The sequence below is a fragment of the Tribolium castaneum genome, chromosome 4 (genome assembly GCF_031307605.1).
Source record: "Tribolium castaneum strain GA2 chromosome 4, icTriCast1.1, whole genome shotgun sequence".
Lineage (NCBI taxonomy): Eukaryota > Metazoa > Arthropoda > Insecta > Coleoptera > Tenebrionidae > Tribolium > Tribolium castaneum.
In genome coordinates this window covers 20,599,312-20,614,368 of record NC_087397.1, presented here as the reverse complement: position 1 = coordinate 20,614,368, position 15,057 = coordinate 20,599,312, and the positions used below count along the sequence as shown (strand labels likewise).

At 31.1% G+C, this 15,057-nt stretch overlaps 1 protein-coding gene and 1 long non-coding RNA gene across 5 annotated transcripts in view; one reads left to right on the top strand and one right to left on the bottom strand.

Annotated features, from left to right (window-relative positions):
* LOC107398211 (uncharacterized) overlaps positions 1–3,185 on the bottom strand; it is a 65,258-nt gene extending 62,073 nt beyond the window's left edge. For all 4 annotated transcript variants that reach the window (XR_010333878.1, XR_010333881.1, XR_010333879.1 and 1 more), the window contains exons 1-2: positions 3,065–3,185; positions 2,141–3,006 (exon numbers count right to left, since the gene is read on the bottom strand). This is a non-coding gene — a long non-coding RNA (uncharacterized LOC107398211). The remainder of the gene's footprint in view (positions 1–2,140; positions 3,007–3,064) is intronic.
* Positions 3,159–15,057, top strand: part of LOC659348 (DNA-dependent protein kinase catalytic subunit) — a 29,957-nt gene continuing 18,058 nt past the window's right edge. The window contains exons 1-6 of the mRNA XM_008201721.3: positions 3,159–3,629; positions 3,688–3,853; positions 3,911–4,255; positions 4,310–4,600; positions 9,795–10,003; positions 10,053–11,706. Coding sequence (XP_008199943.2) covers positions 3,706–3,853; positions 3,911–4,255; positions 4,310–4,600; positions 9,795–10,003; positions 10,053–11,706 — 2,647 coding nt within the window. The 5' untranslated portion in view covers positions 3,159–3,629; positions 3,688–3,705. The remainder of the gene's footprint in view (positions 3,630–3,687; positions 3,854–3,910; positions 4,256–4,309; positions 4,601–9,794; positions 10,004–10,052; positions 11,707–15,057) is intronic.

The following is a 15,057-nucleotide window of genomic DNA, read 5'->3' as shown; positions in this document are numbered from 1 at the left end:
CTTGCCAGTTGCTAGCATTGCGTTCAGTTGACATTTTTATATGGGGAATTAAAGGGAGTTGTGACACCATATATCATACATCATCCTTTGTATTTTTTAAATTTTTGCTCACGTCAAAATGATGTCAAAACCTTATCAAATACAATTATTATGAAAATTTTGTAATTGTATTTGAAAAGGTGGATGCACAGACAGCACAGATGGAAGAATTTTACCCAACATGACACGATCACATTTAATATTAAAGATATTTATTAAATCCATTAGGTTTACAAAACTAATAGTCGTCACCGAATCGATGATAAAGACATACTTGCAATCAGCCAAACTGGCACCTTATGTTTGCAACTTCTGTCTATGGGAGTCTCCTCGCAGTGTGACTCACTTGCGGTTTGGTCTCAAAAAACTCACTTTTGGGAAAAACGCACCTATCTACGAAAACCTTCTGGAGCTCATTACTACGTTATATTTTTGGAGATCATGTTGTTCCTAACCGATAGTAGGCAATAGTCTAACCCAAACACGACACCTTGAACCACTATCTTAATAAAACTTTGAAAAATTAACGTGATATTATTCGGAAGTAAAATTACCGTTGGGAGCGCCACTGAGCTAGGTCGAAAACAGTAACCATAAATGGCGGGAAAATGTTTATTCGGATATTTCGAGCGTTGTACGAATTTTGGGGCTTCACAATTATTACATTGCCTATGCGGAATGATTATTGCATCTTTGATGCAAGAAACTTATGTTGACAAATGAGAGATGACGAGGAAAACACGAATAACGAATGACTGTTTGGTTCACTTTCTTTATTGGAAAATTATTACAAAGACATTGAAAAACCTACCTTTTGGCATAATTTACGTTTAAATGTATCAGCAGTTGTTAATCTTTATTGTAGTTTTGTAGATTTACCGCAGCATTTCATGATTTTTTCAGTGGAAAATTCTAACCTAAAATTCATAACACTTATTCACTAATTTATTGGTTTCTTGAGCCAAACTTTGTGTTCACTGTGATCCATTACTTATAATCTTTAATTAGACAACTGTTTGATAACACTTTGTAATCAAAATTTAAATATTTTTCACTTTTTATCCACTTTCAAGTTCCAACAATAAACACTTTATACCACGAAAAACCACAGAACCAAAGTGAACGCTAGTATTTACCACCACGTACTTTTAAAGTAATTCTTTCTATTGTAAGTAATTAACACTATACACGCAAAATTGTTGAACAATTCATTAAATGTCAGTCATATGTCAGTTAAATGTGGCATTACGAAAATTTCTTTACTGTTTTCGTCATTGTTCAAAAGTCATCACCAGAGAGCGTCTAGTTAATTTTATTTCCGAATAAAAAATAAACTCAAATTTTGCTGACGTTTGTGAAATTTTTACTTGTCAGCCGCGCATCGGTACCACGTTTTTCTTCAATAATCTGAAATTTTAAATCCGCCAATAGGATTTCTTTTTCCCGTAAAACACTAAGGCCATCTATCCGCATCATCAGTAAAACCTATTTCAGTGAGGGTTCGATTTGGCTATATCAGTTCGGGATGCATGGTCAAAGTCATACACTTTTTTTTGTTTTTTTAATTGTAATTCGACTTGGTAATCTACCAAACTTGGTGGTACCTATTTTTTTGATTAATTTTAGAAAATATACAATTTTTAATTCATTAATGAGTGGGTTTCATATACATTTTATAGTTACGACTTTCTTGCTAAGTAATATTGCACAAACCCCACATACGTCAATTTTATTTACGTATTTCGTCTTATTAATTTCTGGATAATATCTATTAAAGTTATTTAGAATCAAAGTTATTGCACTATTGATCTCAGATTTTGTGTTATCTCAAATTTGACAAAAAAATTAGTTACGACGTTCTTGCTTAGCACGGCAGTATCGATATATCGATATTATCCGTAGAAGGTGCATCGATATGTCGATATATATTTTTTGTTCGATACCGTCTTCACTACCCACAAAACGATCATCTCACAGGAGCAAAAGGTTCAATCTTGAGGTCGAAACACGTGTTTGGTGTTTTTGGAACCGCCGTATGATACTTTCACGCTTTATAACAAATCCAAGTATAATCGAAAATAAAACAGTTTCAAGTACTTACCCCAAACACCAATCAACCGGCAAACGTTACTTCCAAGCATCCAAATCATAACCAAAAATCGGTCCGGCAAGCACTGAACCAACACTATCACATTTTGGGATTGTATTTGCACCGAAATGTTCAAACAAAAAGGCATAAATTACATCAACACTTTTTTACCGAGATTTCCAGCTCAGAACAACGATAAACAAAACTTAGTTACAAGTTCAACAAATAAACATATTAACCAGTAACCACGTGACCGGCAACCAATAACAAGCTAGTTATCAGTGTGACCAACAGAAAAAAGGACGGCACCTTCGACGGCACTGAATAAATTCTAAGCGTATTGTTGGTTGCCTGGCTTAAGGAAGATTTTTATAAAATCATAACAAAATTAGAACTCAAACAACGTGTTTAGTACAACGTGTTTAGTGCATATTTGTTTAACTAAATAGTCAAAATTGGCAGTAATAGAAAATTTCAAATTCACAGCCAACATAACGACAAATAACACCTGATACCCGTTAGTTATTACATTTTTCCTAACTCTTACCCTATGACCCCCAATTTATTAATAAAACATAAACCTTGTACACTATTGGAACAACTTAAATCAAGTTTGGTGAAAATACGAATTAATCTGGCAGAATTTCCATCAATGGTATCCTCCTGGTGATAATTAATTTAATTTTTTTTTTGGGTTGGTGACAGTTGATGCAGCCTTCGACTATATATCGGATAGACTGGGCAAGCTGAGATTTGTTGTGAAGCCAACATGTGCAAGGAAGTGAGAAATGGTACGCGAGTTTAACCCTTAGGTACCCCTTCTCTGATTGGTCCATTCAAAATATTTTCAAGTGTTTTGTTAATATTCGTCAAAGTTCCTGCTTCACGATTGTGATTAATTAAGGGAAAAATTGTGAATTTTGGGCTTAACGTTACCTGTGAATGAGTGAAATTTGGTTCTTGCGTCGTAACATACAGGAGAAGGTATCCACAAGGGCTTATTTATCGGTATTGTCATCCGTAAGTAAGAAACTACACGTGTTAACCTAAATATGGAAACACACCAGTGGCTTCGTAACGAATTCTAAATTTCCGCTTTGATACTGAATATATTTGAATATTATAAATCTGACGGCATGTCATAAGGTAAAATTATAAGTATTTTAACTAAACCATTTTTTTTAAACTTGAATACATAAAATATTTCTGAAACTTGTAATGTTTTCTCAATTGTCTGCCCCTTGACTACGAGCTGCCAATGAACAAGGAGTATGCAATGAACAAGAGTAGGCTCTTGCCTCTCAGTCCTCTCGCCCTTACGTGGTGGCTTTGAACAACCTGCCTATAAACTCGCTGTATGGCGTGTCTATCCTATATATGGTCGAAAAACGCAACCTGCACCCGCCAATTTATGTTTTGACAGTTACAGTTTTGTGTATTTTGAGGTTATGTTGTTTGGTGAAACTTTGATTGTTATTTTTTTTGGGTATTATCCTTAAATGTTTGTGTTACTATTACTCAGTAGTGATTAGTACGTCTGCTTTTGTTTTTATTTGTAGGTTATGAACACCTAAATCATGGATTTAAGTCCGCGCGATTTTCTAAAATTACTGTACAAATACTTGGATGAAGAAGCAGAAGATGTAGCAAGTAAACAGTGTAATCAATTATTAACCAACTTTAGTGATGCCCTTACACATGAACAAATAAACTCGACTTATCTTGGTGAGAATTGAAAGTATGTGGGATGAGTTAAATGACTGTTTAAACTGCCGTATTTAGATCAAAGTCTGCATTATTTCTTCAGTACATCATCTGGGCTTCACACTTTTGTGAAGAAAATTATCAACAAGAAACCATTCAAGACATCTGTTGTAAAATTTTTTGAAATTATTTATGCTTTGATCAATAATTTTCCCTTCAAACTTAAAAAATATGTTTCTGTAATTTTTGAAACATGCTTCAAAGTGATTAAATCATTACTGGTAAGTTCCGATGAAAAAGTTAAATCACTGGAAGTCGTCATTGTCATACTTGAAAAAGAAATATTTCTTGACAATTCTGAAATTTATTTAGAAGTTTACAATAACCTATTGAAAAGTATTTCTATAACAAAAACTGATTCAGGTAAATTAAACATGAAAACATAAATACATTTCTAATTAATTTATTTAATTGTAGTCGAAGAGAAGACATTTATAGCATTGGGAACCTTCGCTAAACATTTCCAGTATTTGGTGCCAAATAATGAAAGTCTGAGAATTGTCTTTCTTAATGGATTGGAGACACAAATGATTAAACTAAGTTTATCAAACAAACAGTTGTCTGGACTTTTTACTGGACTTGACCGTTTCTGTGCAAGCTTTCCTTTTGATATGAACTCTAAGGAAGATGTGTTTGTTGTTAATAAAGTATATAAGTATATTGAAACACTAGCAATTCCTTCTGGAACTGTTAAAATCGCAAATAAAGGTAAGCCCAATTTTTTTTTAATTAGGAAAAAATGGTAAATTAAAATAACGCGTTTATTTTTTATGAGCTATTTTTTTATTTATTTTTTCTATTATGAGCGGTCGTGGATTAAAAAGGTTATACATGTCCCATTGAATGGTTACTAAGATATTCGTATCCATTATGACACTCGCCTCCGGCTTGTGAATAAAATAACTACTATTAGAAATGCCAAATCAAAAACCTAAGATTTCTCTTTCAAATGTTCAAATGCGGTTTTAATTTTTTTTGTTGGTAAGATGTTAAGCCTTGTTTTTACTATTTTAGAACACGCTTTCCTTGGCAACGTATTTTAAATTACAATATTAAAAAAATTTAATAACACTTATGCGTAAATGCTTAAAGTTCTCGCATACGCTTGTTGCATAATGACAGCCCTCGAACTTTAAGCTTGTGTTTGTGCACTCATGTTAATAACTATAAAAATATAGTTATCAATTTGTGAAAAGTGTGGTGAAGGGATGGAGGGGTACTAACTCCTTTAATTGTCGAATTGACAATATCAAAAAATTAAATGTTTACATAACATTATTGTCAAAAAAAACTTCAAAAAGTGGAAAACGCAATTAAATTTATGTGATTTTTTTTTAGTTGTCTGACTAGCATCCAAGTAAAATAATTGTTTATTTCTAGAGTATTGATTGATGGCAATCAATTTTATTGTGTATAATTTTAAAAAGAAACGGTACTGCTGCAGATTTATATCTAATTTTAAGACTAGATAATTGAAACTTATTTAATAGTATTTCTTGCGGAAAACCAACTGAAGGATAAGTTCCATCATCTCGATAAGCCAGAAATTTCAAGCTTTTCCCGGTAGGTAACGTAAATAGGAGACAACTGATGCATATTCTAAATCTGATCTAACAAAAGAAAAATATAGCAATTTCAAAGTGTTAATTTGTGAAAGTTCAAAACCATTTCTTATAACAAAACCTAACATCTTAGAAACTTTTAATATGGCACTATCAATGTGATTGGAAAACGTTAACTTCGGATCAAAAGTAACACTTAGATCTTTGACATAATCATTTTTAGTAGTAAAGAATCAATAAAATAATTCGACTTTATGACAGATTCGTTAGAAAATTGCATTAAAAAACATTTTGACATATTAAGATTGAACTTATTCTTCTAACACCATTCTAATAGATTAAGAATATTCTTCCGCCGAACATTACAGTCAAGAGAAGTTCTTATTCTACAAAAAAATAAATAGTTAGCGTATAGGAAAACGTATGTCAAAAGAAGTTACAATGTCTTTAATAAACAGTACAAAAAGAAGCGCTTCGAGTATCGAACCTTGTGGCACTCCAGACGTAACTTCAAATACGTCAGATACAAAACTATTTGGAAAAATAGTAAGATAGGATTGAAAAATTTTTATCAAAGAGTCTGAAATACCAATATAATAATGTTTGGAAAGCAGTAAATTAAAGTTTACACTATCAAAGGCCTTTGAAAAGTCTGCAGAGAAAACATCAAATTGCACTCCAAGATCTAAAGTTTCTGCAAGGTACTGGGGAAAAACAGGAAAGATTTGTTACAGTAGATCTGCCAAACACAAAATTATTAGTTCATTACATATGTATTTTTTAACATGAACACTTACTACGTTGTAAATAAGCGTTTCAAAGCATTTGCTAAAGTTATTAATTAAAGAAATAGATCGGTAGTTACTAATGTTACTTTTGTCCCCTTTTTGTAAATTGGCATTATAATTGTGATTAGTTATTAGTTATTTCTGTCAAAATAACAAAATATACTATTGTAATTAGTCACAATTACTACAAGTACACTCGTGATGACTATTTTGTCATTATTGCTAGAAAAGGCACAACCAAGTCATAATATGAAATGTCGTTTATCAAAACTCTCCGAACTTTTGTAGAATGTAATTGTAAAAATGTAACTGTAATTGAAACAAAGGAGTAATTAAATTAAACATTAAATTGTGTGTGGTGACAGACGAATGCTTTCACCTTTCAAAAATATTAATATAAATTTGAATTAAATGCTGGCTAAACAAATAAATACAGGCTCGCTAAAAAGTATGTGTACAGTTAGTTAAATATTATAAAAACTATTTATCAAAACTGATTGAAATTTGGTGTGTGCTTAAGAGTATTTTTTCAGATGTTCTGCATTTGTTCTTGGGACACAAGGCTAACTTGATTTTTTTAATAGCAATAAGGGTATAATTTAATATTTTTGAGAAGAGCTTTTTTTTTCTGAGTTCTATGGTATATCACATGCATACCTTAATTTAATCGAAACTTAAAAAAATCGAAAATTTTGAATAAGGTAAAATTTTGTTAGCCTTGGAAATGTTATCTTTATCTAATATCGTTAGCTCTTTGCTGTTTAAAAGCTGACCAAAAATAAGTAAAAGTAAAAAATAATTGTTAAAATGACGCTTTTAACTGAAAAAGAACACGTCTTAATTAAAAAATTAAACACAAAATACTTGATTTTTATGCTACAAAAGACGTTCAAATAATTTCTACTAACTTTTTGACTTTCTGTCTCCATGATAAACCAACATGGGAATTTTTTCGTTCAGTTTTATCTAGATGTACCATTATTAAACTAATTATTGCACCCAAGTTTAATTTTTGGCTAATATACAAGTGACAAATATCGCTAATAACAGTAATTTCAAATTTTACTTGGTTTTACTACTCCAGATTTTTTTTTAATTTTTATTTTTTTCTTTTTTAAAAAAATTTCTTTTAAAAATGATTAAACTTGACCCTTCGTGCCATTTGAAAAAATCAAGTTAGCCTTGTATTTTTAAAATAAATGACGATAAAAATTTGAAAAATCTCTCCGATGATAGAATTTAAACACTTTTAACTGTTTCCCAAATTTCAAGGTTTTCTGTTAAACCGTTCGGAAAATATTTAACTGTATCCATACTTTTTAGCGACCCTGTATATTTTGATATGCAACTTTTCTGACCAACTAAAGCGATATCGATTAGTAATTTCTAGAGAACTGATTTTTGGAAAGTTTAAAGCTTTATTTTATTAATACCCACAACAAGAAAAATAAAATCATAATTTTTATTGTAATAAATTCCATTACAAACGCAAACAAAACGACATATGTACATTTTATAAAAGACTATAAAATATTCTCGATTGCACATTAATTAATCGTGGATGCTAAACATTGTCACTGTTTTAACATTATATCGTTTTTCTGTAAAAAATTATCTCAAGTTAGAAAATGAAAATGTGTAGAAATAGTACTAAATTCGTGTATATTTTTTCATTCAATTAACTTTTTTATTTTTATTAGGTTTTTTTTAGAGTTTTTTTTGTACAGTTTATTTGTCACGAACTAATTTTTCTACAATTACTGGAGCACTTTTTATAAAAAGTATACCTTTTTCACAAGTTTAATTGCTTCAACAAGTCTAAGGCCTACTGTTTCTAAATTTGTGTTGCTATTTACTAAAATTTTAAATTGAGAAAGTAAGTAATTTATCACAGTTTCTTGACTAAAATATTACTGTGCTTTTGTAAGACCTTGTGAATGTTCAGAATTAAAAGACCCTACAAAGAAAAGTAAAACAGTAAAAAATTAAAAATAAAAACTAATATTTTGAGTAAGTAACTTTAAAGCTGAAAAACTAAAAAGCTGAAACACAATAAAAAACTAAAACGTAGTGAGATTGAAATTCTGAAGAACTAAGCTACTGAGGACTGAAAAAACAATAGAACCGGGGAAGAGAAACACTAATAAATTGAAACACTTTCACTGAAAAGTCCAGACACTTAAGAACTGAATAGCTGAATAAAAAAACTTAGAAATAATGAGATTGAATTTCTATAGAAATAAGTGTCGGAAAGAGAAAGAAATTAAGAAACCATAGAACTCCAAAGCAAGAATGTTAAGAAATTGGAAAACTGGAGTCATAAGATAATAAAACCACGAAAAACTTAAAATTTAAGGAAATGAATATGAAACATGGGGAAACTAATAAGAGTGTAATGTAATAATAAATCAAAAATCTGAAATACTGAGCACTATAAAAATTGTGTGACTAAAGCATTAAGAAACTATAAGACTAGAAACCTGAGCAGTAAAAAATCTCTAGATGTAAAATTAAAAAATTGTTAAATTGAAAAATCTGATGTATTGTTTTCTTAACTAAATGGTAATAAAAAATTGAAATAGTTATTTATGTTACAAGTCCGCAAAACAGATTTTAGCGGACGAATCGGATTAAGAACAAGGCGACGAAGGAGCCGAGTTCTTAATGAGATGAGTCCTCTAAAACTATCTTGCGGAAGTGTTGCGTACAAACTTTTTTGGTACTAGCTTTCTAAAACAACAAAATTGTAAAATTTTTTGAAGCACTATTAATTAATTTACTTTGCGTGTTATTTTGTCAAATAATAAACTAATTAGAGTCCGCAAAATGAATTTAGCTTTCATTAGATGATTCGAACGTTATTTATTAATATGTGATAATAAATATTAAAGCATTTGCTCACTTTCACTGCTGATTTTCCTTAAAAAGTACGAAAAACAGCACCACTTTCAAGGACAATCCTAGATGACAATAATAAACAGCAACTACGCAAGCCCTAGTTACCATACCAAAGCACACCGTTAAATTTAATTTAATGTTAAGATTCGATCGAAACTTTAATTTTGATAATTTTTCACTGTTGCACACAAAATTTTGTATGCCACATGGCCGTGAACTATCTTTCTTTATTCGAATGACTATTTAAAAAAAGTGTTCACAGCCTTGTAACATAAATAACTATTGGAGTCGGCAAAGTGTTGCTATGACGACTTTAAGTACTTGTTCTTTAAAATGATATTTTGCGGACTCAAAGCAGTTCCCAAAGTAACCATTTTAGATAGCGTGTACCAAACAAATATTTGGTTTCAAGTTTTTAAAAGAAATTTTAAGTACTCAGGAAGTATTTTTCTTTGTCGGATCGGAATTCCTCAAAAACATGTAATTTCCGATAACATTTCTTAAGTTTCACCACCCATATCTTTTGATTCATTTTGTAAATATAAATCAATAAAGACATGTTTATTTTGTATGGATTTTGCATCTTAGAAAAATTCTTTTACAAACATATTTCAATTGTTCTATACACTATTCATTCACTATATAATATTTTAGCTGCCTTAACTTTCCTGGCTAATAATATTTCATTGTTTATAAACTTAATGGTGGATAAACACAAGTATTGGCATGATACTTTACTCAAGTGGTTAGAATCCGGTACCGAAGACCAAAAAATAGGAATTTTGGTCCTTGAAGCTTTCTACTTAGGTCTTGGAACTTTCTTATTAAATGATGGATCTTGCCACTACAAACATGTTACCGAGGTTAGTATAACTTGTAATTTTAAGAAAAGTCGTAATTTTAGAATTTCAGTACTTTAAGGAATATTTTATTGCAAACATGACCCAGAGTAAAGTGTTTAATTACGATAAAAGGTTATGTTTACAAGGTCTTTCTTCATTTTCTGGGGTGTATCAGTTACAGCTAGAGCAAGAGGAAATAAAAAAGTTGTTTGCGCAAATAATCCAAAATTTTGAACAGACTTACATACTCAACCTCGATCCTTCGACTGATGTATTGGAATTTCTGCCGTTTTATCTACAAACTGTTGCAAATTTTCTCCAGTTTAAAACAGTTACCAACAATGAACTCTTTTGCCTTCAGAAAGGAACTATTCTTCTTATGAAAATATTTCCACAATTACCATACTATTGTCACCCGCTGGTTACAGAAGCTTTAGTATTGACGTTTTATTATCTATCACTGAACAGCGAACACATATTCAACACTTTCCTCGAAAATGTAATATTCCAAGGAGTAGTATGGACGTGTTCTCATCAACATATTACGGAAGCTGAATTATTAGAAACAAGCTCACAAAAAGTTGTTACGATAAAAGATTATTTGAACATGTGGAAGTCTTTACTTAAAATCGTCCCAGTTCGTCGATTTGACAAGTTTAGGATTTTTTTGCAAGAACGCAAATACATTTTAGTCAAGGTAATTGATAAGTTGATGAGAACTTTGTTGATATTAATCAATAAATTAAACGTGTCCGTAACACTGAATGACAATAGTGAAGCTGTTACAGACATACAGTCTGCGTATAAACTGAATGCAGTTAACGATTTTGCAATTTTTCTCAATCTGGTCGACCTTTACGAGAAGATTTTCGAATATATTGACTCCAATTTATTAAAGAAATGTGTCTACAAATTGATACATTATCTAATAGCAAAATGCGAAAAGCACCAATTAATCAGTGGTTTCTACAAACTACTATCATTTTGCTTGAAAATCTGTAAAGATATCAATTATTTCAACAGTTCGTGTGAGGACGCTACAATGTGTTATTTAACACTGAGAAAGTTTCTCACAAGTTTGTTGAACAAAACGCAACAATTCACCGGCGATTTGCTAATCGCTTGTCTTCAAGTTCTGTTACAATACCCAATTGTTATAATTAAAGATATGTTATCGACTTGTACTCCGTCATTTCGTACCATTTTTCACGTTGGTCGTACTTCCACAAAATTAACATATTTGACATTAGAAACTCTAGAGTGTTGGCAAAACGAGATTGATCCTGATGAGTTCGAACCGTTTTTAAAACAGATTCTTCCGCTGTTTGACTCCTACCTGCAAAGTAAATCTTTGGAAAGCATGAGTTCTGGTATTAACGACAACAGAAGGAAGAGCTCTCAGGCGTTGAAGAAGCGCAAAGTGTTGCTTGATACTGAACCGGAACTTCTCCGGCTTAAAACAAAAATGATCAAGTTTGTTGGACAACAAAATAGTTTGTTGTGCGAAGCTTTGGCAGTTTCAGAAGATAATGCGGATTTGACGGTTTGGGCAAATGAACAACATCTAAAAATTGATTTACCCTACGAAGATGTTAAGCTACAAGTTTATTTGGATAAATTACTACCAAGGATTGTAAATGTTGCCTTGAATAGTTCCGATCGGAAGACCAGAATAACAGCGTGTGAATTACTGCAAGCTACTGTTATGATTTTTCTTGGCACAAGTAAGTATATTATTGTTTAAGGTTTCACAATTTAAAAACTTATTGTGATATAGGTGAAAATCTTGTCTTTTTTCTGTAGCAGAATTTGATAAAGTATAGGTTGATGTGGAAATCCAAAAATTTTAAATTTTATTACCTTTATACTTCCAGGATGTTCATCTTTATTAGATTACACTAGTTAACGATTAGTCATTGATATTTGTCGTTTTTTGTGCTTTATATTCTCTTGCTTTATTTTCTATTTCACATTTCTTCATTTTTTCTTTCTCACTATTTTTTTTATAAAAACTTTTACTTTCTCTTTCAATGTTCGCATTTGAATTTTGCTATTTTTTTTCTGTTTTGTATTCTCGTTTTTATTTTCACTTTTCAATTTCTTGCAGTAAGTATCTTACATTCAGTATTCATTCAGTTGTTCCCTTATTCAGACTTTCCTCAAATTTCATTGTTTTTTTATTCGATTTTAGCCTTTAATTTTTTTTAAACTTTTATTTAACTTGCTTTGTATGTTTCAAATTTTTCGAGTCAAATTTCCTGTTGTTTGAACGAGCTGAAGTTTTGCATATGCACGTAATCTCCGTGACAGTGCAACACTAAGTATTACAGAAATACTTTTTTCAGTTGACTGCTCCCAAAGTTTTTATAAATTCCTAACTTGTAAGCAAAAATATTTTCTTGTGAAGTTATATTCTCACCTGAGGATGACCACTTTGCGGTTAAAACGCGTTGTGTTTCAAATAAACGTTTGGTGTGTTGGGTTTTTAAACTTTGTTTTACTTCATTTCCACTCCAAGAAAATCCAACAAGAAGTAGTTTATTTAATGTAATCTTTTCCCACTATTACTAATACGACCATTAGATTCCACTCTTTAGCGTTTAAAAAAATTCGAAAACGTAAATATTTGTATTTAAGGTTAAACTATACTCAGAACGTCCAAAGAGGAGCTGTCCATGCAAGCGCGTGTACACAAAATTTGAAATTGGATTTTTAAGAGAAGTAATAAACAAAATGTTTTCTTTACAATTGTATGTTGTTCCTAAATTCAGTCACTACCTCACAGGTCAGTTTGTAATCTCATTTTAAGTATTCGAGTTTAAACGGGTTAAAAAGTCGATATAATTTGTTCTATTAAAAAAATTGTAAGTTCAAATTGCTTAAAAAAATATGGTGACTTTCGTTGACCTTAGCAACAATATACATAAATTTGAAAAAAATTGTTAGTGTCATTTAAAAATAAAATGAAAAAAACCTCAATTTTTAGCCATTTTATTTCTTCATTAAAAATGGTACTATGGTTTTTAATAATTTTTTGTGTGGGTCTTGTATATGACTTACTTGTAATACTATATGTATACAGAGTGTATCAGAAATACGTGTGTTAGTTTTAACACGTAATAAAACTCCTCAAATACAACAACTTTTCTATATAACATTTTGCAAAATTCCTATTTATAATTTTCACTGCTTTCCTCCTTTCTTTTGTGCAAACGAGCCGGTCAGTGTTTAATAATTAGTCTGTATTCATAGCAACAATTTCCATTGTTGTTTTAAATTGTTTAAATTGTCCGTTTCTATCACAACAAAAATAGTTCGGCTTTTTTATTTTTGTACCCATGGGGGGGTACACGTTTCAGTATGTTATCTTTTTCAAAAAAATCTCAAAACCTTTTGCTTACTACTAAAAACTGACTTATCACCTTTTTCACGCGCACCCGCGAATTCCTAGCCATAAACTGCAAGCAGTGGCGGACTTTCTCCAATGTAGGCAAATTGTTATTTTTATAGATAATTTTTTTTACTTATCCGCATGTTCTTGGGGCTTCAACTTTCTAGTTAAACCTTTGTCGAATCTTGTCTTCCTTGTTGTTATATCAAATTTGATAAATCGCCAGACAGATGAATATGGCATTTTTGTGTACTACTCAGACGTCGTTTGAGTTAATTTTTCTTCAGTCACTTCTTTCGTCTCTTTCAGTGTGTTGTAAACATTTAGAATAATTGTTAAGCCTCTGAAGGAAGAAACTTCTTTTGTGAAGAAGAAGCGCTATTGTCAATTATAGTTTTATATTTGTCACCTTCAGTAACGATCATATCTTCGTTATCATCAAGTTAAATGGCTTTCTTGTTGCCTTTGTTAAAAATTATTAGATTACAAGACCTCCACATAGCTAAACAGTTAAAATTAAGTTAAATTAAATCACGAAATCACAAACTCAAAATAAGGAACCAAAGTTAACTGTCGTCTCATTTAAGGAAGAAAAGTGGGGACCATTTTTATAATTTTTAGAAAACAAATGAAAGTAAATAGGCAGGTAATAATTACTAATCTGCAAACCCAAATATTGTTACCTGGAAAGAGGGATGATTAAGCAAATTGGTTCTCTACAGCGTGCAAGTTGATAATTAAAATACTGAGTCGGCAACACTGAATGTAAATTTTAAAGAATACCATGGAGTTACCCAGTTACCATCAATTTAACTTTCTTGTGGTGTTGAACGTCAAATAATTGTCAAGATAAATCAATCGAATTCGGTTGCAGTGTTGCAAATTACGAGCCAAAATGCTATTAAATCTATTGCCAACAAGCTCAGTTTTTCTGGATCAGTCTATGCATTAGCCACCCGCAAAGGGTCACTAACCCGTAAGTCTTTGCTACCTGAATCACAATCAACAAAATGTGTATCATTGCGAAAAATTAGTTTGCACCAACTCATCAACCGTAGCATTTACAATTAGCTATTCAATAGCTTAGTTTTCATACATAAAGCTTTGTATAAAGTGAATACGGCCCTGGTAACCAGCCCAGCTGGCTAAATTTGGAGATACTTTTATTGGGGAGTAAAAGCGCCGGTAGCCGTCTGTGGGTTTTCCATGGATAATTATTGTATCCTCCACAGTATTTGAACTGTCATAAATTTTGATACGAGTACCCCAATTACTGTTGACATTAAGTATATTGGAGTTGGTAGCCATGATAGAATGGTTCGGACTTATAAAAACTATTTTTGCGACAACTCAAATGCCTCTATTGTTAAGGTTAATTCGAGTGCTCGACTTATTATTTACTGCAGTTCAAATACCGCAGAGCATACTATATATCCATAAAGCAATTAATTCTGTTCTCACTTATTTTTAGAAGTACTATACGTGCGTTTACAAGAATTTAGAAATGAATTTTATTTTGAAGTGGTGTTTTCTAGATTTTTGGATAATGAAATTTTCCACATAACGATAAAATGCCTTACCCATTGGAGGAAATAATTATTATAATTATTTATTTTTATTACATAATTTTTATGTTTTTGCTTCGATTTTCCGTACAGACTGAATCAAATGTAACGCACAAAAT